The sequence below is a fragment of the Choloepus didactylus genome, chromosome 16, assembly GCF_015220235.1.
Source record: "Choloepus didactylus isolate mChoDid1 chromosome 16, mChoDid1.pri, whole genome shotgun sequence".
Classification (NCBI taxonomy): Eukaryota; Metazoa; Chordata; class Mammalia; order Pilosa; family Megalonychidae; genus Choloepus; species Choloepus didactylus.
The window spans coordinates 53,768,686-53,791,398 of NC_051322.1; the positions used below are offsets into that span (position 1 = coordinate 53,768,686).

Consider the following 22,713-nt stretch of genomic DNA (forward strand, 5'->3'; position numbering starts at 1 on the left):
ATCTCTTGGCAATTGTGAATAATGCTGCTATGAACATTGGCGTGCAGATATCTGTTCGTGTCACTGCTTTCCGATCTTCCGGGTATATACCGAGAAGTGCAATCGCTGGATCAAATGGTAACTCTATATCTAGTTTTCTGAGGAACTGCCAGACTGACTTCCAGAGTGGCTGAACCATTATACAGTCCCACCAACAATGAATAAGAGTTCCAATTTCTCCACATCCCCTCCAGCATTTGTAGTTTCCTGTTTGTTTAATGGCAGCCATTCTAATCGGTGTTAGATGGTATCTCATTGTGGTCTTAATTTGCATCTCTCTAATAGCTAGTGAAGCTGAACATTTTTTTCATGTGTTTCTTGGCCATTTGTATTTCCTCTTCAGAGAACTGTCTTTTCATATCTTTTGCCCATTTTAAAACATTTAAATTCATTTCCTCAGTCACACTAGCCACATTTCAAGAGCTCAAAGGCCGTATTTGGATATTCAGGACAGTGCATATACAGAATATTTCATCATCACAGGAAGTTCTGACAGCACTGGTCCGGAGTGCACTTTAGAAACAGACTCAAATACATGAGGGAATGTTTATTCCATACAAAATTGTATGTGATAAAGGTGGCATTTCAAATCAGTGGGCAAGGAATTCTTGAGAAAATGGTGTTAGGGCAATTTGCCAGGCATGGTGGGAGGGAGGGTGGGGAGAACTTACGGGATGAAGCTAAATCCATATCTCAACTCTTATTCAAAAGAAATTCTGGATAAATCAAAGCCTTATATTTAAATGGTGAAGTGACAAAAGTGTTAACACAATCCACCCCAAGCAAGATGGCAGAGTGAGAGGCTTCAGGGCTCTGTCCCACCACAGAAGCACTGAACAACCAACAAAAACTGTCAGAAGCATCTTTCTGAAAGTTCCAAAAAAGAGGTAAAGCTTGCAGAAATGGAACATAATGAATCAAGGAAAAGGCCACATAAAAGTGGTATTATCTTGTGGTGCCCTGGCTGGCCATGTTCCCAGTGTAGGTCTCTCATCCCAGTTCCAGAACGAGCAGTGTAATCTCCTCCTGTACATACTGGGGACATGTACATCTGAAACAAGCCTAAGAGACTGAATCAAGATACTCAACATAGGCTCACCATCCCAGAATTTGCTTTCAGTGGGGAAGGCAGCTCACAGAGCTCTTCTAAAGAACACTGCCAAAGAGCTTCAAGTTGTGGATGACTGGGACAAGGGACTGCAGACTGTGGGACATACAACGCAGTGCCCAGGACCATGAGAAAGCTGTTTCCTAGGGAAGAGGGGACATTTATATCTGTGTAAATGGGGGAAATTCTTAGGGCCACACACACATGCCCAAGACAAGACACATGTGCAGAAAGAATCAGAGAGGACCCTATATTTTGGCCTGAGGGCTATTTCTAAACTCATTGTAAGGATTTTCCCTGAAGGAGAGCACTCACACAGGTCAATTTGCAAAGACTGTGACAGTAATTTTCTTTTTTTCCTTCTTTTAATTTTTTGTTAGCTCCCAGAATTCAAGGAAATTTCCAGCATAACACAAGCTGGATACAAGCTTAAGGAACAGATGCCTCAGTCTAAATTCCAATGATATACATACAAGGAACAATCAGAGAACAACGAATGCCAGGCAAACACGTTATGTAGTCAGAAAAGGAAAAGTCAGTGTGAGAATAAACAAGTCAGGGTTTACGGAAGAAATAAGATGGCAGATTCAGTCCTAATAGATGAGCAGCATTTAGATACATAGAAGAGAGTGGATGAGGTAAAACTGCTAGAAAGAATGCACAGTAATAAATAACTGAGATACTGAGACATCAGGATGACTAGAGATGGGGGACAGAAAGAAGTGTAAAGTAAGTAATAAGCTGGAATAAAGTTCAAGGTACTACACATCTTAAAAATCAGGCAAAGATTAAAATTTTGTTAAATAGGTAAAGAAGAGCTTGACAACAATAGTGTACACAGTAAGCCAAACTATTTACATATCTTTGCTCTTTTTAGCCTACTTTCTTGACATGAAAAAATAAAATAACAAACATCATTTCAATACCTCACTTGCAGATCCAGATTCTAGCGGTCTTTTCTTCCTCGGTCCAATAGCTGCAAGAGCTGTGAGATTAGCATCTCTATGCCGAATCTGTGCGAGCTCCAACTGTTGTAACTAGAAGATGGAGAAAAAAAATCAACATTTACACATGGTCATGCTCAGAAGGGGAAAGAAACTGATGACTAAGACTATTTCTGTGTTCTTCACCAAATAAAATTACAGTGTAAAATAAATATTAGATTCCTCTAATAGCGTAAGACACATTTCCTGATTTCTTTGCCCTAAAACCTCTTTAATCCTGTAACTCTTAAAAAGAAGCTGCAGACTTAGGTAAAAAGCAAGTTCGGGACAGAAGAAGAAGAAATGAAAGATACGTAAAGCATTATGTCTACCCAGTTCAAACAAACGTAAGAAATTCCAGAAAAGTAAGTTCAAGAGTGAATTGGAGAGAGACTGGACAAACTACAGTCAATCTTCAGATCAAAAGAAAATAGGTATATATTAATATAATAACCTATGAAAATCATACATACACCTGATCCTGCTTTTAGTTAATGGCAACTATGAAGCTCTAAGACATTAGGAAAACTTAACCAATGTCACACAAAAAGTTAGTGATAGAAATCAGAGCCAAGTGTGAGCTTTAAAAACCTCAATACATTAAAATTTCTCATTTGCATATACAAGTCATGGACTTGCTATACATCTTCATGGCAAAAATGTATTTAGTACTATTTAATACTATTTCATTATAGAGTTTTCACCATATTTAATCCAGAATGCCTAAACCTAGAAGGTATAATTTTTTACTTACTATCCAGATACATGGGCAAAACTACACAGAAGTACTCATAGAAAAGGACCTATTAAAAGGTAGATGAATAAGACAGTAAAATTGAAAAATAAATGCATGAAACTTAGCATCATTTAATCAAGGTAGGTTAAGTGTCAACTGATATTGTATAAAATAAATAAGGTGAGAAATTCAAAATAAAACAACACTAGGTCCTTAAGATTTTCCAGAAGAGGATGAGTATTTAATTTCCATCAAAATCTTATTAAAAAGAACAAAAATTAAACAAAAGTCTTGTTATTATATAGGGAAAGGAGGAAAGAACCTGGGATTCAATAAAAAATTCAAACAAGATCTAACTTGAAGATAGTCAACTGAAAGTAATCTGTTGGGGAATTCTACAAATATATTGAGAATATTATTTTGAAAGTGTACTAACCAAATTTTTAACCCATGTTAAGAAAAGAGCAGGATGAAAATAGGAAATATTTCATGGTGAACTAGTCAGTATGAAGGATATACAAAGCAAAGAAACCCCACTTTAAGAACACTTCAGACTGTTATTTTAATATTAGAAGAAAGGTACAGAACAAGACATAGGTAATGGGATCTTTAATAAAGCAGAAACAGTTAACTATAGAAGATGAACTGAGAATCATTTTCCATTTGCTACACAAATAGCAGAGCATAAATCATTCTTTTAAATTGTGTGTTCACTTATATAAATTGCTAAAAGTGTTTCAGAAGTTCTAGAAACTTTTATTGCTACTGGCCTTTTTAATAATAAAAAATATAGTTTCAGACTCTGATGCTGCCACAATCTGGAACTTCTAGATGGTGAAATAATGATTTTAGTGAATATTCCTGTAGCACAAATCAAGCAGCAAGCTGTATTTAAGTAGTTCCTTGCAGAGAAATGGAATCTGCAATAGTCACACTGACTGAAAGGATTTTGAATTGGCCTGTCTTCAAATTCCCCCACCTATATAAAAACATTTTCTCCTACTCTACAAACTATACTTTGGTTTTCTGAAGTCTCACACACAATGTTCTGCAAAATACTTTAAAAAAAAATGGAAACTGACCACAGTTTTGGTTGGCTCCATATTTATACAAATTTTCTCAAGAACAATGTAGCTTGGCCAGCACAATACAGGAAAACCAAGAACTTACAGGGGGAACTTCTGGGCATTACTGCAGATTTGGCATACATAGCAGGTGAAGATGACAACAAATAAGGTTTAATTCAGTAAAAACAGTCAGCTACTGAGTGACAGCCTTGCCAGTTGAAACCGGATTTCATTTGCTCCATTAGTGTAGCATATCAGTGTTTTTGCAATCAACTCATTTGGACTCCTCAAAGTACAATAACAGGGCTTCAAAAGGAATTATTGGGACATATGGAAAAATTGGAATATGGGGCTTCTGGAAGATGGCGGTTAGGAGAGACAGGGCCAAAAAAATCTCCATGAAAAATACTAGATAAAAGACAGAAAGTGACACAGAACACCAGTTCCAGCAATCCACCAGCTGGATAAGGTCTGCTAAATCCACAGGGACCATGAACTTGGTGAAACCGGGAGTCTGCGTTCTGAAACAAGTCTGTGAGCCTGCTGGATAACTGGCAGCCATGCTGCGGTCTGGGGAAACCGGGGATTGGCGTTTGGAGTTGGACTAGTTTTAAAAACCCAAAGTGATTGCGGATATGGCAGCGAGAACCACACGGTGAAGCAAGGCGGGAACTGCGTCCCCACAATCTGAGGGCACGCCTCAATATCTGGCGTGGACAATAGCCTTTCGTGCACATGCTGCTAATTGTCTCGGAGCTAGGAAGGCAGAAGCTAGCAAAAAGAGGAAAATAACCAAGCCCCATACAGCCATCTTCCCGGGGGGCTGGGAACACTCCTGCCTGGCGCCGGTGCTGCAGCCCAGAGCTGCGCCAAACCCAGCGTGATGGGAAATGTTTCCAGCAACACACGCACATGCCACAGTATCTGGCGTGGACGACAGCCTTTCATGCACCCGCAGCTAACTGTCCCGGAGCTAGGAAGGTGAGGTGTGTGAAAAGGGGGAAATCAACACACGCAACACAGCCATCCTTTCAGCAGGATGAGAATACCCCTACAGGGCCCTGTGGCCCAGAATTTCCCTTGGGGTGTGGCGCTCACATGTAGCACAGTCTTCCCTCAGCAGAGGCCCTAGGAGGGCACAGCTTGGAAGAGGGACCCACTCGGAAGTCCTAGGGACCATACACCAATACCAAGGACTTGTGGGTCAGTGGCAGAAACAAACTGTGGCAAGACTGAACTGAAGGTTTAGACTCTTGCAACAGCTTAAAATCACCAGGAACACCTGGGAGGTTTGATTATTAAAGCTGCCCTCCCTCCCTAACCGCTCAGACAAAAGCCCCACATTCAGGGCATGTAGCACCAACTATACATGCAAACCTGTTGCACCAACAGGACCCCCACAAGATTCAGACCCCCACTCACCACAAAGACAAAGTTGGGGAGAACTGGCTTGAGGGGAATAGGTGGCTTGCAGACGCCACATGCTGGTTAGTTAGAGAAAGTGTACGCCACCAAGCTGCAGATCTGACAAATTAGAGATAAGTGTTTGAATAAGCCTACAGATCCTAAAAGAATCCTATCAAGTTAAGCAAATGCCAAGAGCCCAAAAACAACAGAAAATTTTGAAGCATATGAAGAAACCAAACGATATGGATAACCCAAACACAAACACCCAAATCAAAAGGTCAGAGGAGAGACAGTACTTGGAGCAATTAATCAAAGAACTAAAGACAAATAACAAGAGCATGGCACAGGATATAAAGGACATGAAGAAGATCCTAGAAGAGCATATAGAAGAAACTGCAAGAGTAAATAAAAAAAATAGACAATCCTATGGAAATAAAAGAAACTGTCGACCAAATTAAAAAGATTCTGGATACTCATAGTATAAGAGTAGAGGAAGTTGAACAGTGAATCAGTGACCTCAAAGAAGAAAGAATGGAAAGTGAAACAACAAAAGAAAGAATGGGGAAAACAATCGAAATGGACCTCAGGGATATGATAGATAATATAAAATGTCCAAATATAAGACCCACTGGTTTTCCAGAAGGGGAAGAGAAGAGTAAAAGTCTAGGAAGAGTACTCAAAGAAACTGTTGGAGAAAACTTCCCAAAGCTTCTAAGCAACATAAATACACAAATCATAAATGCCCAGGGAACTCCAAAAAGAATAAATCCAAATAAACCCACTCCAAGACATATTCTGATAAACTGTCAAATACGGAAAAGAAGGAGCAAGTTCTCAAAGCAGCAAGAGAAAAGCAATTCACCAGTTACAAAGGAAACAGCATAAGACTAAGTAATGACTACTCAGCAGCCACCATGGAGGGAAGAAGGCAGTGGCATGACATATTTAAAATTCTAAGAGAGAAAAATTGCCAACCAAGAATTCTTTATCCAGCAAAGCTCTCCTTCAAATTTGAGGGAGAGCTTAAATTTTTCACAGACAAACAAATGCTGAGAGAATTTGCTAGCAGAAGACCTGCCCTACTTGAGGTACTAAAGGGAGCCCTACCGACAGAGAAACAAAGGAGAGAGAGAGATGGGGAGAAAGGTTCGGTACTAAAGAGATTCAGTATGGGTACTTCAAAGAACATTCAGAGAGAGAGTGAAAAAATATATCTGACAAACATAAGCCAAAGGATAGGATGGCTAATTCAAGAAATACCGTCACAGAAATAACGTTGAATGTAAATGGATTAAACTCCCCAATTAAAAGATATAGATTGGCAGAATGGATTTAAAAAAATACAAACGATCAATATGTTACATACAAGAGACACAGGGACACAAAGAAATTCAAAGTGAAAGGATGGAAAAAAATATGTCATGCAACCTACAGCCAAAATAAATCAGGAGTAGCAATATTAATCTCAGATAAAAGACTTTAAATGCAAGGATGTTAAGAGAGAAAGAAGTCCATGACATACTAATGAAATGGGCAATTCAACAAGAAGTAACAATCATAAATGTTTATGCACCCAATCAAGGTGCCACAAAATAAATGAGACAAACACTGGCAAAACTAAAGGAAGCAACTGATGTTTCCACAATAATTGTGGGAGACTTCAACACTCACTCTCTCCTATAGATAGATCAACCAGATAGAAGACCAATAATGAAATGCAAAACCTACACATTCTGATAAATGAATTTGATTTAACAGATATATATAGAACATTACATCCCAAATCACCAGGATACACATTTTTCTCTACTGCCCATGGAACTTTCTCCAGAATAGATCATATGCTGAGACATAAAGCAAGCCTCAGTAAATTTTTTAAAAAATTGAAATTATTCAAAGCACATTCTCTGACCACAATGGAATACAATTAGAAGTCAATAACCATCAGAGACTTAGAAAATTCATAAATATCTGGAGACTAAACAACACACTCCTAAACAAACAGTGGGTTAAAGAAGAAATAGGAAGAGAAATTGCTAAATATATAGAGATGAATGAAAATGAGAACACAACATATCAAAACCTATGGGATGCAGCAAAAGCGGTACTGGGGGAAATTTATAGCGCTATATGCATACATCAAAAAGGAAGGAAGAGATAAAATCAAAGAACTAATGGAGCAACTGAAGAAGCTAGAAAAAGAACAGCAAACTAATCCTAAACCAAGTAGAAGAAAAGAAATAACAAGGACAAAAGCAGAAATAAATGACATAGAGAACAAAAAAAAACAATAGAGAGAATAAATAACACCAAAAGTCGGTTCTTCGAGATCAACAAGATTGACAAGTGCCTAATTAGACTGACAAAACGAAAAAGAGAGAAGACCCAAATAAACAAAATAATGAATGAGAAAAGCAACATTACTGTGGATCCTGAAGAAATTAAAAAAATTATAAGAGAATACTATGAACAACTGTATGGCAACAAACTGGATAATGCAGAGGAAATGGACAATTTCCTGGAAACATATGAACACCTAGACTGACCAGAGAAGAAATAGAAGACCTCAACCAACCAATCACAAGCAAAGAGATCTAATCACTCTTCAAAAAACTTCCCACAAATAAATGCCCAGGGCCAGATGGCTTCACAGAGGAATTCTACCAAACTTTCCAAAAAGAACTGACACCAATCTTACTCAAACTCTTTCAAAACATTGAAGAAAATGGAACACTACCTAACACATTTTATGAAGCTAACATCAACCTAATACCAAAACCAGGCAAAGATGCTACAAAAAAGGAAAACTACCGGCCAATCTCCCTAATGAATATAGATGCAAAAATCCTCAACAAAATACTTGCAAATCGAATCCAAAGACACATTAAAAAAATCATACACCATGACCAAGTGGGGTTCATTCCAGGCATGCAAGGATGGTTCAACATAAGAAAAACAATCAATGTATTACAACACATTAACAAGTCAAAAGGGAAAAATCAATTGATCATCTCAATAGATGCTGAAAAAGCATTTGACAAAATCCAACATCCCTTTTTGATAAAAACACTTCAAAAGGTAGGAATTGAAGGAAACTTCCTCAACATGATAAAGAGCGTATATGAAAAACCCACAGCCAGCATAGTACTCAATGGCGAGAGATGAAAGCCTTCCCTCTAAGATCAGGAACAAGACAAGGATGCCCGCTATCACTACTGTTATTCAACACTGTGCTAGAAGTGCTAGCCAGGGCAATCTGGCAAGACAAAGAAATAAAAGGCATCCAAATTGGAGAGGAAGAAGTAAAACTCACATTATTTGCAGATGATACGATCACATATCTGGAAAACCCTGAGAAATCGATGATACAGCTACTAGAGGTTATAAACAAATTTAGCAAAGCAGCGGGATACAAGATTAATGCACATAAGTCAGTAATGTTTCTATATGCTAGAAATGAACAAAGTGAAGACATGCTCAAGAAAAAGATACCATTTTCAATAGCAACTAAAAAAATCAAGTACCTAGGAATAAACTTAACCAAAGATGTAAAAGACCAGTACAAAGAAAATCATATAATTCTACTAAAAGAAGTAGAAAGGGACCTTAAAAGATGGAAAAATACTCCATGTTCATGGATTGGAAGGCTAAATGTCATTAAGATGTCAATTCTACCCAAACTCATCTACAGATTCAATGCAATCCCAATCAAAATTCCAACAACCTACTTTGCAGACTTGGAAAGGCTAGTTATCAAATTTATTTGGAAAGGGAAGATGCCTCGAATTGCTAAAAACACTGTAAAAAAGAAAAACGAAGAGGGAGGACTTACACTCCCTGACTTTGAAGCGTATTATAAAGCCACAGCAGTCAAAACAGTAGTCAAAACAGCATGTCTATCAACAAAGATAGACATATTGATCAACAGAATTGAACTGAGAATTCGGAGATAGGCCCCCAGATCTACGGCTGACTGATCTTTGATAAGGCCCCCAAAGCCACCAAACTGGGACATAATAGTCTTTTCAACAATTGGGGCTGGGAGAGTTGGATATCCATATCCAAAAGAATGAAAGAGGACCCCTACACCACACCCTACACAAAAATTAACTCAAAGTGGATCAAAGACATCAATATAAAAGACAGTACCATAAAGCTTCTAGAAGATAATGTAGGGAAATATCTTCAAGACCTTGTATGAGGCGGTCACTTCCTAGACCTTACACCCAAAGCACAAGCAACAAAAGAAAAAATAGATAAATGGGAACTCCTCAAACTTAGAAGTTTCTGTACCTCAAAGGAATTTGTCAAAAAGGTGAAGAGGCACCCAACTCAATGGGAAAAAATTTTTGGAAACCATATCTGACAAAAGACTGACATCTTGCATATATAAAGAAATCCTACAACTCAATGACAATAGTACAGACAGCCCAATTATAAAATGGGCAAAAGATATGAAAAGACAGTTCTCTGAAGAGGAAATACAAATGGCCAAGAAACACATGAAAAAATGTTCATTTTCACTAGCTATTAGAGAGATGCAAATTAAGACCACAATGAGATACCATCTCACACCAATTAGAATGGCTGACATTAAACAAACAGGAAACTACAAATGCTGGAGAGGATGTGGAGAAATTGGAACTCTTATTCATTGTTGGTGGGACTGTATAATGGTTCAGCCACTCTGGAAGTCAGTCTGGTAGTTCCTTAGAAAACTAGACACAGAGTTAGTATATACTAAGTATATACCCGGAAGATCTGAAAGCAGTGACACGAACAGGTATCTGCACGCCAATGTTCATAGCAGCATTATTCACAATTGCTAAGAGATGTAAACAACCCAAATGTCCTTAAACAGATGAGTGGATAAATCAAATGTGGTATATACACATGATGGAATACTACGCAGTAGTAAGAAGGAACATGTGACAACATGGATGAAACTTGAAGACATAATGCTGAGTGAAATAAGCCAGGCACAAAAAGAGAAATATATGCTACCACTAATGTGAACATTGAAAAATGTAAAATAAATGGTTTATAATGTAGATTGTAGGGGATGTAGCGATAGAGAGCAATTACTGAAAGGGGAACGATAACCTAATAAGAACAGGTAAGCTATCGTGGGTAAATTTAACGTTCTGGCAATGCCCAGAAATGCCTATGGTTTGTTAATTTCTGGTGGCTATTGTTGGAACAAGTTCACAGAAATGTTGCTATCTTAGGTTATCTTTCTTATTCCTTTGCTGGGTTACAGTCTGTACATTTTCTTGGGATGGAGTAGGAAAATGTTGGAAGTAAAGTAGTTATTTGAGGTTAGTTTTCTTTTTCTTATTCCCTTGTTTTGGTTGCTTTGAAATGTTTTTTTATCTTATGTTTTTTTCTTTTTTTTATATAGTTAACAATTAATTAAAAAAAAAAACAATGAAAAAAAATATGCAGAGACCCCCTGAGGAGCTGGTGGAGAATGCAAGGGTGTCGGGCTTCCCCACCTTTATGGCTCCTGATGTGCTTGCAGAGATTGGGGACTGGCGATTTGATGTGCCAAGCCCTCTATCACGGGACTTGCCCTTGGGAAGACTGTTACTGCAAAGGAGAGGCTAGGCATGCTTATAATTGTGCCGAAGAGTCTCCTCCTGAATGCCTCTTTGTTGCTCAGATGTGGCCCTCTCTCTCTAGCTAAGCCACCTTGGCAAGTGAAATCACTGCCTTCTCCCCTACATGGGATCTGACACCCAGGGGTGTAAATCTCCCTGGCAACATGGAATATGACTCCCAGGGAGGTATCTAGACCCAATATCATGGGATAGAGAACATCTCCTTGACCAAAAGGGGGATGTGAAATGAAACAAAGTAAGTGTCAGTGGCTGAGAGAGTCCAAAAGAAGGCGAGAGGTCACTCTGGTGGGCACTCTTACGCACAATATAGATAACCCTTTTCAGGTTCTAATGAATTGGAATAGCTAGCAGTAAATGCCTGAAACTATCAAACTACAACCCAGAACCCTTGAATCTTGAAGACGTTTGTATAACAGTGTCTTATGAGGGGTGATAATGTGATTGGGAAAGTCATGTGAACCAAACTTCCCTTTGTCCAGTGTATGGATATATGAGTAGAAAAACGGGGGCAAACAAAACAAAACAAAACAAACAAAAAAAAAACTAAAGGAAGAGTTGGGGGGGAACAATTTGGGAGTTCTGTTTTTTTTTATTCTTGTTTTCACTTTTTCTGGTACAAGGAAATGTTAAAAAAAATAGATCAGGTTGATGAATCAGAAACTATATGATGGTAATGTGATCGATGGATTATATACTTTAGATGATTATATAGTATATGAATAAATCTAAACAAAAAATTTTTTAAAATTGGAATGTAGATTATAAGCTTTACATCTATATTAAAGTTCCTGAACTTGATAAATGTACTTAAGTGAACATCCTTGTTCTCAGAAGTGTACATTATTATGTGTTCAAGGATTATGATACATACAACATACTCTCAAATGTTTAGAAAATAGACAGATAATTAGAATAAATAAGACAGACAGACAGATGGTGTGACCGTTTGAATGTATTATGTCCCCCAAACACCATTATCTTTGATGTAATCTTGTGTGGGTGGACCTATCAGTGTTAATTAGATTGTAATTCTTTGAGTGTTTCCATGGAATGTGCCCCACCCAATTGTGGGTGCTAACTCTGATGAGATAATTTCCATGGAGGTGTGGCCCCACCCATTCAGGGTGGGCTTGATCAGTGGAGTCATATAAATGGGCTGACAAACAGAAGGAACTCAGTGCAGCTGAGAGTGACATTTTGAAGAGCAGCTATAGCCAAGAGGGACACGTTGAAGAAAACACAGGAGCTGCAGATGAGAGACATTTTGAAGACAGCCGTTGAAAGCAGACTCTTGCTCTGGGGAAGCTAAGAGAGGACAAATACCCCAAGTGCAACTAAGAGGGACAGTTTTGAGGAACTGCAGCCTAGAAAGGAATGTCCTGGGAGAAAGCCATTTTGAAACCAGAACTTTGGAGCAGATGCCAGCCACGTGCCTTTCCAGCTAACAGAGGTTTTCTGGACACCATTGGCCATCCTCCAGTGAAGGTACCCAATTGCTGATGTGTTACCTTGGACACTTTATGGCCTTAAGACTGTAACTGTGTAACCAAATAAACCCCCTTTTATAAAAGCCAATCCATATCTGGTGTTTTGCATTCCTGCAGCATTAGCAAACTAGAACAGACGGATAGAATGTTATAACAAATTTGGCAAAATGTTAAATCGGTGAATATGGTTATCTGGGAGTATGCTGGAGTTCTCTGTATGAATTTTGTATTATTTTTGCAACTATCCTGTAAGTTTGAAATTATTTCAAAATAACAAGTTTAAGGAAAAAAAATAGGACTTTATCAAAGTTCAATTTAATATCTCAAGTTTAATTCAGTATGAAAAAATTATCACACAGTAAAACTGACTTTTTTCAGAGGATATATAGTTCCATGAATTTTAACACATGTACAGATTTGAGTAATCACCAGTAAGGATACAAAACACTCCCATCACCCCCAAGAAACTGTCATGTGCTAGTCCTTTATAATAATACCCTCTACCTACCCGTAATGCTCGCCAATCACTGAATCTTCTTCACTATAGGTATGTCTTTTCATTAATGTCACATAAATGGAATCATACACTGTGTACCCTTTTAAGACCAGCTTCTTTCACTCAGCATGTCTTTAAGATTCAACCAAGCTGTTGTGTGTAACATAGCTCATTCTTTTTTAATGCTAGGTATAATATTTCATTGTATGGATGTACTAAGTGTGTTTATTCACTTATTGAAGGATTTGGGGATTATTTCCAATTTTTGGTGATTATGAACAGAGCTACTATAATAAAATATGCATGTACAGGTTTTGTATGAAGATTAAGTATTCATTTTTCTAGAGCAAATATGTAGAATTGCTGGATTGCATGGTAAACGTTTAACTTTGTAAAAAAATTGCCAAATTGTTTTCCAAAGTAGCTATACCATTTCTTACTCCCATCAGTAATGTATGAAAGTTCCTACTAATCTGAATACTTGCCAGCACTTGGTATATCGTTATGTTTCATTTGAGACACTCTAATAGGTACGCAGGAGGATCTCATTGTTGTTTTCATCTCCCATTTCTTAATGGCTAATGATGCTGAATAACTCCTCATGTGCTTACTTGCCATCAACATATCCTCTTTGGTGACATGCCTGTTTTAAGCATTTTGCCTACTTTTTAAAATTGGATTGGTTTTTTTCTTTCTATCGAATTTTGAGAGTTCCTTATATATCCTGCACACAAATCCCTTATTGGATATGTGATTTGCAAATATTTTCTTCCAGTTTGTACCTGCACAAAGATCAACTGGCCATCTATTTCTGGATTCTCTATTTTCTATTCCATTGAGCTACGTGTCCATTCCTTTACCAAACCACATTATTTTGATTATTGTAGCTATATACCAAGTTTTAAAATCAGGTGGTGTGATTCCACTAATTTTTTTCTTCAAAATTGATTTAACTATTTAGTTCCTTTGCCTTTCCATATAAACTTTAGCATCAGCTTGTCCAGATCTACCACAATTTTTATTGGAATTATGTTAAATCTGTAGATCAATTTAAGAAAAGTGAAATCTTTACTATATTGAGTCTTGCGCTCCATGAACATGTCTCTTCATTTGTTTGTCTTCTTTTATTTCTTTAATCAGAATTTTGTGTTTACCTAATACAAACACCTGTCATGTTAGATTTATACCTAAGTGCTTCATTTTTGGAAGAGCAATTGTAAATGGCCTTTTAAAAATGTTCAGTTACCAGATGTACCTTAATGGCATTTAGAAATGATATTGTGTGTTGACCTTGAATCCTGCAACCTGGATTGTGAAACTCAGTTGTAGGACAGTTTCTGTTTTTTGTTTTGTAGATAAGTTGGGAGTTTTCTATGTAGAAAATCATGTCACTTGCAAATAGGGACAGTTTTATATCTTCTTCTCCAATCTATATGCCTTTTATTTCTTTTCTTTGTCTCATAGTATTGGCTAGGACTTATTGCACATTGCTGACTAATAGTGGTAACAGCAGACATCCTTGCCTTTTTTCCTAATCTTTGCAAGAAAGCATTCAGGTTTTCACCACTAAGAATGATTAGTGGTAGTGTTTTTGTTTAATAGTTGTCCTTTATCAGATTGAGGGCCCTTCTATTCCTAGACTGCCAAGTTTTTATCATTAATGGATGTTGAATTTTGTCAAATGCTTTTTCTGCATCAATTGAAATGATGATGTCATGTTTCTTTCTCAAACTGTTAATATGGTGGATTACATTTCCTGTTTTCTGAATATTAAATCAGCTTTGCATTAATGGGGTAAACTCCTACTTGGCCATGGTATAATATTCTTTTTATATATTGCTAGATTTGATTTGCTAATATTTTTTTGAGGATTTGTACATTCGTGATGGATACTACAGTCTGTAGTTTTCTTGTTTTATAATGTCTTTCTGATTTTGGTATGAAGGTAATGCTGACCTCATAAAATGAATTGGAAATATTTCTATACTATTTTCTGGAAGAGAGAATATAAAATTGGTAATAATTCTTCTGTGATGTTTGGTAGAATTTATGAAGTGAATCTATCCATGCCTGGAGATTTCTTTATTGGAAGGTTTAACTACAAATTTAATTTCTTTCATAATTATAGAATTATGAAGGTAATCTATTTCATCTTGGCTAAGTTTTAATAGTTTGTGTTTTTCAAGATATTGATAATCTCACCTACTTATTTAACTATGTGTATAGAGTTGTTAATTGTATTCTTTTCATCCTTCTGATGCTTGCAAGCTCTGTAATAATATGCCATCTTCTATTGCTGTTATTGGTGATTTATGTCCTTTATTGATTTGTCAGTCTTTCTAGAGATCTAGGCATTTTGTTGCTCAAAGACCCACTTTAGGATTCACTGATCTTCCCTACTTTTTTCCCTCATTTTCAAAGTCACTAGTTTCTGCTCTTACCTTTACTGTTTCCTTCATTTACTTACTTTGAGGGAGTAGTACTCTTTTTATTGTAGTTTTGTAAGGTGGAAGTTTAGATTATTGATTTGAGACCTTACTGCTTTTCTAATATAAGCATTTAATGCTATAAATTTCTAAGCACTACATTAGCTGCACCCCCAAATTTTGATATGTTGTCTTTTCATTTTTGTTTAGTGTAAAATATTTTCTATTCTGAGATTTCCTCTTTGACCCATAGATTATGCAGAAGTACACTGTCTGATTTTCAAATGTTTGGATATTTCCCTGTTGTCTTTCTATAATCGTTGGTTTCAATCATTTTAAATTTGTTAATGTTTGTTTTATGATCCTAGATATGGTCTATCTTGGGGAATATTCATGTGCACTTGAACAGGATGTGCATTCTGCCACTGTTAGGTGGAGTGTTTTATAAATGCCAATTAGAGCCAGCTGGCTGATGGTACTATTTAGTCCCTCCTTAATCTTGCTAGTTTTCTGTTTTTCACTTCTATTTATAATTGAGCAAGGAATACTAAAGCCTCCAACTACAAATGTGGATTTGTCTATTTCTCTTTTCAGTTCCATCAGTCTCTGCTTCATGTATCTTAAAGTTCTATTGTATAGTGCATACATATTTAGAATTATTACATCTTCTTGATGAGTTAACCCTTTTATCATGTAAAATCCCTCTTTATTAAAGAAAACTAATAATATTCTTTGCTCTTAAGTCTCTATTGTCTGATATTAATATACCCACTCTAAATTTCTTTTGCAAAGTGTTTGCTTGGTACATCTTTTCCTATTGTTATATTTTAGCCTACCTATATCCTTGGATTTGAAGTGAGTTTCTTGTTAGTAGATAAAAGATCAGTCACGGTTTTTAAATCCATTAATTCTGACAGTATGTCTTTTAATTGATGAAATTAGACCATTTATACTTAATTTAATTGCTATTATGTTTGCATTTAGGTGAATCATTTTATCATTTGTTTTCTGTTTGTTTCCTCTGTTTTTCAATTCACTGTTTCTCCTTTCCTAAATTCTTTTGGGTATTTGAACATTTTAAATATTCCATTTTTTCATTTGTCCACTGTGTTTTTAACTATATTTTGAACAGTTTCTTAAAAAAATGTTAGTGGTGGCTTTAGATATTATATACAAACTTAAATTTTCAGACAAATACTTCTCTCTTCAGTAGAATGAAGAAAACTTACCCATACGTTTGTCCCTTTACCCTCCCATACTTTGTTATAGCTGTTCTATATGTTCTGTACATTCATTGAAAATCCCTGACAGTGGTATAATTTCTGCTTTCAGCCAAATATATTTCAAATAACTCAAAAGGAGAAGAGCAATCTATTACGTTTACCATTTCTATTGTTCTTTCTTCATTCCTGATGTTCAAATGTTCCCTTTCATTATCATTTTTCTTTGATTTGAAGAACTTCCTTAAGCAATTCTGTTGGAGCAATTCTGCTGGCAATGAATTCTCTTCATTTTCCTTCATCTGATAATGTCTATATTTCACCTTCATTCCTGAAGGATATTTTCACTGGATATAAAGTTCTGGGTTCTTTTCTTCCAGAACTTTAAAAATGTTTTGCCACTTCCATATGGTCTCCATTTTTTTTCTGATTAGAAAGCCATAGTCATTCAAATTATTGTTCTCTTGAAATGTGACCTTTTCTCTAGCTCTTTAGATTTTTTTTCTATGTCTTTAGTTTTCAGAAATTGATTCCCATGTGACCAAGCCTGGATTTCTTTGGGATTACCCTGTTTGGAGGGTCACTGAGCTTTTTGAAACTTTAGATTTATATCTTTATCCATAGACAAAGTTTTTAACCTTTTTTTTTTTTTTAATTTCTTTCTTCCCTTCAGTTTTCCTCTTCTTCTTCTGGGACTCCAATAACACAAATGCCAGAAGTTTTGCCATTGTCCCCCAAGTCTCTGAGGCACTATTTTTTTTTTTTTTTTTTTTTAAATCTCTGCTATTCCTATTAGATAAATTCTGTTTATCCATCTTCAAATTCAGTGGCTCTTTCCTCTGTCATTTCTATTCTGCTATTGAGCCTATCTAGTGAGTTTTTTATTTTGGCTATTGTCATTTTCAGTTCTATATTTCCCATTTGATAACTTCCTATCTTCTACTTCTTTGCTGGAACTGTCTATTTTACCAATCATTTCAAGTGTGTGCATAACTGATTCTTGAAGCATTTTTATAGTAGCTACTTTAACATGTTTCCTATATAATTATATTTGTGTCATCACGGGGTTGACATCTGTTGATTGTCTTTCCCCATGAGAGCTGAACTTTCCCTGGCTCTTCATATGCCAAGTAATTTTGAGTTGTATTCTGAATATTTTGGATTTTATATTATGATACTCTGGGTTTTGTTTAAATCACTTGGACAAATGTTGATATATTTGTTTTAGCAAGCAACCAATCCAGTTGGTTCAGACCACAAGTTCCAACATGACTTCTGTAGGCTGAGGCTCCAGCATCAATTTTCAAAGACTTTGCAATGTTATTTGGATCTGTCCGTCATGTGTGCCAGCCAGTAGTCAGTAGTTCAGATCTTAGAGTCTTTCGTATGCTGATTAGAACCAGATCCACGTATGACTTATGTATGTATCACGGAGTTTAACAATGCTATAGGGCTGCTTTCTGAGTTTGACCCTCTTTGCATTCTTCCTAGGGCTCTCCATTTAGTTGTCTGATTAGACAGCTGAGGTTTTTGTCACCCTACTTTGCCACCTACTTCTGCAACTCTATCTGGGTCTAGGGCCGGGTGGTAGGAGGAATGGGTGATGGTGGTGGGACGCATGGGCGGTGGTGGTGGGGTAGTGGTGGTGAAGAACGGCAAACTCATCATTGGTTCAGGGGTACTTTTAATTTTCACCTTCTTCCCCAATCTGCCTACTGTTTACTTTTCAAAGTCCACTAATAGCTGCTCCATGCATCCTGTCCATGTTTTACAGCTATATTCAGTGGGAGAGTGAGTGTAAAATGTGTTTACTCCACCTTAACTGGAACCCATAGAAGCTAATTTAAACCAAATTCTGCCAGTGGGTTTCTGTTATATTATAATCCAACTAGCCTTTGTTTCATGAAACTTAAGCTTACTTGCTTAGCAACATCAGCATTACACACTTTGGTTTAAAGAGACCAAACTGGCTTGGCAGATTCTCTTTTAGGAGTACCCTCACTTCTTCCCTTATGTCTAATGAAAACGGCAGAAGCCTTCATTTCCCTTATCACAGACTCTCTAGTATCAACTAGGGATCCCCTGAAATTCAAGTCAGCACTTTAAAGAGCTATACAGCAATAGCAATTAGAGATTATTTTTATCTTTGGTGTTTATACTTGTTTCCATTCATTTTCAAGTACAACTCATGGTAGTAGTAACTTCTGTCAAGACCTAAAATATTTTAATAGATTGCCTTAAAGATCACATAAGCACTCAGAGGTAAAGTTCAATAAAGATACCTCTTGCTGCTAAGCATAATTTTCAAGGACAAAAGATAAGGACAAATAAAATTTAAAGAATTTGGGTGGAATATATGATAAATGAATGTATCTCAATCAAATCTCCAAAAAATTAATAAAACAGAAACCAAAAGATTAGACATAGAGGAAGAACATGAAGAATGAATAAACCAAGTGTCACACTCTGTACAGACATAGGTACATATTTTATAGGAAGGACTAAATTATCTAGATAGGTATGGCATTTACATTATGGGAAATTAAAAATGTGTTTCTTTTCATGATTAGAAAGGCAAGATACAGGAAAAAAATGCAGGTACTGAAGGTACAAAAGAAGACAGCAGAGCTCTCCTTCATAATAAATGATCTAAAAATACAGAATAGTCATCATCTTCAGTCCAATTTTGCTACAAACTTTTAAAGGTCATCAAAAGTAAAACACATTGGGTTATCCCAGAGACCGCTACGCTACCCTCAACCACCACCAAAAAGAAGTAGCTAAGAGGTAAGTTAATGTATTTCTCCAAGGCTTACGTGTGCCATCCAATCATAAGTTTGTAGCAACGAAAACAGCTAATGCTGCAAAAAAGGAAAGTTTGAAGAATCTAAAGAAAAAAAGAAAGCACACTAAGTTTTGAATACAGCATACAGAGAATTAATAATTTGACAATGAAAAGTTAAGAATACCTATAGATAATAATAAAACCCTAAAGCCAAACAATAGACACTTCAAAATAGTAAAATTTAAATAGAATTATAGATATGCTTTGGGAAAATTCATTGACCAAACTCTAAAATCTCAATAGTACTTAATCATTTCTGAATTACTACTAAAAATACCAAGTTTATTGGGGGAAATAAGTTTAAATCCTAAAATATTATACAAACCCTATAACAGATGAATCTTATAAAAAAAGAACCAAAAAAAAACACCATCCCAGCCCCACCGAAAATTCAAGGATACCACAAGTCCTCAAAGATAATTATTAGGCAGGCATTTCACAAACAGTAGAGGGCCTGATTTTTTTTTTTTAACTCCCAATCACTAAGGCAAATTCTTATGATGTCAGGACACTGCCCAGAACTTCTGCGAGTCTGGGAATTTGAAATATATACTCTGATGTGTTGCTGATCAGCCCTTCCAACCTATCCTTACTTTCCAGAATAGGAAATTTCCTCATAATTTCAATCAGATACCTTCTCCCTTTAACTTAAACATACTACTTGATTTATGCTGTTTTTTAAAACAATGTAATGTGTTGTATTCCTTTTAGATTACAGAACTCTTTTTTTCTTTCAGTTCCCCATTTATACTCTTTTTTTCTTCTTATCTTCTTTTCAGCCCTTCTGGAAAAGAAACGTAACCAACCTATCCAAGGTCCACCTCAAACTTAAACCTAAGATCTTTATAATACTTATCTTAAATGTTTCTATAGATAATGTTTTTGGGCTACTGGTTTTTTCTCTGATATCCCTCCTTTCCCTAAATTATGTCAACCCTGTGGCATAAGCAGAGTAGATACTGCTACATTCATTTCAAATACAAGGAAACTGAAGAAAGTTCAAAGAATAAAGCACCAAAGTGAAATTTAGATAGTGGCAGGCCTTCTTACCTCTAGTTCAATACTATTTATTTTATAATGTGTACCTCATCTACCAAAAGGATAATATATGTTTCTCAAGACACAGTCCTGTACTTCAAAATTAAGGATCCATGCAGTCTTTTCATGAAACTCTAAATAAGATACTGTTTTTTCTATGCAAAGTAGACCAATCAAAAGATACAGCCAATGAAGACCTCTTATGAATATACCCATTAAGAAATCCAGTATAGCTTTCCTGGTTCCATGAGAGAACCTACTGAAAGGTAATTGAAAGGTAATTGAGCTAAGCCAGCTCAAGATGCCAAATCTCAGATTCCCAAATAAAAGTACTTTGCTCAACCTTCTTTGACAACTTAGTGAACCAGAAAAAAAGTGATGAATTTTAAAGCCCCCCTTCTTTCTTCTCCTAGACTAATAGGTCTAAATGTATTCCAGAGAAGCAGCAAAGGTTGCAGCAACACCTGGGAAGTTGTTGGAAATGCAAATTCTCAGACCCTATCCCAAAACTACTATATCATAAATTCTGGGAGTTGGGCCCAGCAATCTGTATTTTAACAAGCCCTCCAGATAATTCTCATGCACATCAAAGTTTGAGAACCAATCTCTTATGTAATGTTTTCAAATATTTGTATTTTTGTCTCTCTGAAATGCACATAAGCCATTATAATTTCTCATTTTAAAATGTCTTCTCCATACTGCATTAATTTAATTGCTAAGATGTGCTTTTATTTTTTGCCCTATCCATTATTCCATGACTTTTGGCTCATTCAAAACTAGCATAAAGTTTAAATATAAATTGCTAAATTTAATAGTTAGCCTTAACTATCATGTTTTACTGACTCCATATATTTTGAATTTTCATTTGTAAAATATACCTTTCCTTTCTGATACCTAAATAATGTATTTTCCAATCTGTAATGAGCCTTATGAATCAGTGTTTTATTTCTTGTACAATAATCCTTTATGGAGACCTGTATTACTTAAAGTTTTAATATCCTATATTTTCTGTAAACAGAAATCCTAAATATTTCAGGCACAATTTTTCTAATCTGCTATGCATGTTAATCATTTAATATGTATTCTTTTGCCCAGTTCTTACAGGCTCCACCGCAAAGCTAATGTGCCAGCAGGTACATGTCTTGCATTCCTATGTAAGATTTCCCTTTTTTCTTTCTATTGTCTGATAACACAGAAAGTGGGAATGCTAGGAATTGCTAAAAAGAAGATAAATGAATTCTTGGTCTCACTATGCACAGATGCACTGAACTCACATTTCTCAAGGGAGAACAAAGAAATTCAAAAGGAAATAAGGGTCACAATATATGTAACAAATGTTTAAGGAATCAGGATGTTTGAACTCCAAGGTCAAGTGGCTTGCTTCACAGAATTCTGGAAGATGTGGTAAGAAAGGAAAACACTGAGGGCTATATGTTAATCTAGGACACACAGCACATATCTCAGACAAGTGTGCAGCTGTACAAAACAAAGATGTGCTTGCTTGTTTGAACTTAGAATTTTGCAATTAGTAAATCTATTTAAAACCTTTCACAAATAGATGGTGAAAACGGAAGAATGGCAGTACTTACATTTTAGCAATAGTATATAGGAAAATTAAAAAAAAAATCAGATTTCCAAATATTGGCATTGAAAAATAAAGTTACAATGTAAAGAATGTTTACAACTTTTTTTTAAGGCAAAAACAGAAAAAGGGGAGGAAAAAAAGACAACTCAATGTTTAAAATAAAACGCTCAAATTATAGTGATAGCCATAGACATTTTAGCCAGACAACAAGAAGGTTTTCAAATAGATAGATAACCTGTCGGGTCAATAAAAACAGTAGGAGACTCGGCTAGAAGCAAACCCAAAGGCAGTTGTTTTGTTTTTTTGTCTGTTTTGTTTTGCTTAATGCCAATTGAGAATGAAAAATTGGAAGAAGTCAATAGGAAGGATAGAAAGAAATTATTAGATACCTGTATAAAAACCTGCCCAGTTTAACACAATTTGTCCTTATACCTGGAATGAAAAGAGAAAGAGCCTCTAAAACCCGATCAGAGATAAGAAAAACCACAGGAGCAATGATCACTATCAAAGCTCTAGTCCTTAACAGCTAAAAGCAAATGTGGATTATAGGATTATGTACAGAAGGGATTCAGATTGTGACTAATATTTACATACTAGACATTAATGCTGAAACATTTGCCAGCATAAATAAAGCTACAACTTCTCCAAATAATTC

At 36.0% G+C, this 22,713-nt stretch overlaps 1 protein-coding gene across 2 annotated transcripts in view; it reads right to left on the bottom strand.

Moving 5' to 3' along the window:
• TAF4B (TATA-box binding protein associated factor 4b) overlaps positions 1-22,713 on the bottom strand; it is a 197,223-nt gene that overhangs the window by 88,887 nt on the left and 85,623 nt on the right. For both annotated transcript variants that reach the window (XM_037805602.1, XM_037805603.1), the window contains exon 14: positions 2,074-2,184. In XM_037805602.1, the coding sequence (XP_037661530.1) occupies positions 2,074-2,184 (111 nt within the window). The remainder of the gene's footprint in view (positions 1-2,073; positions 2,185-22,713) is intronic.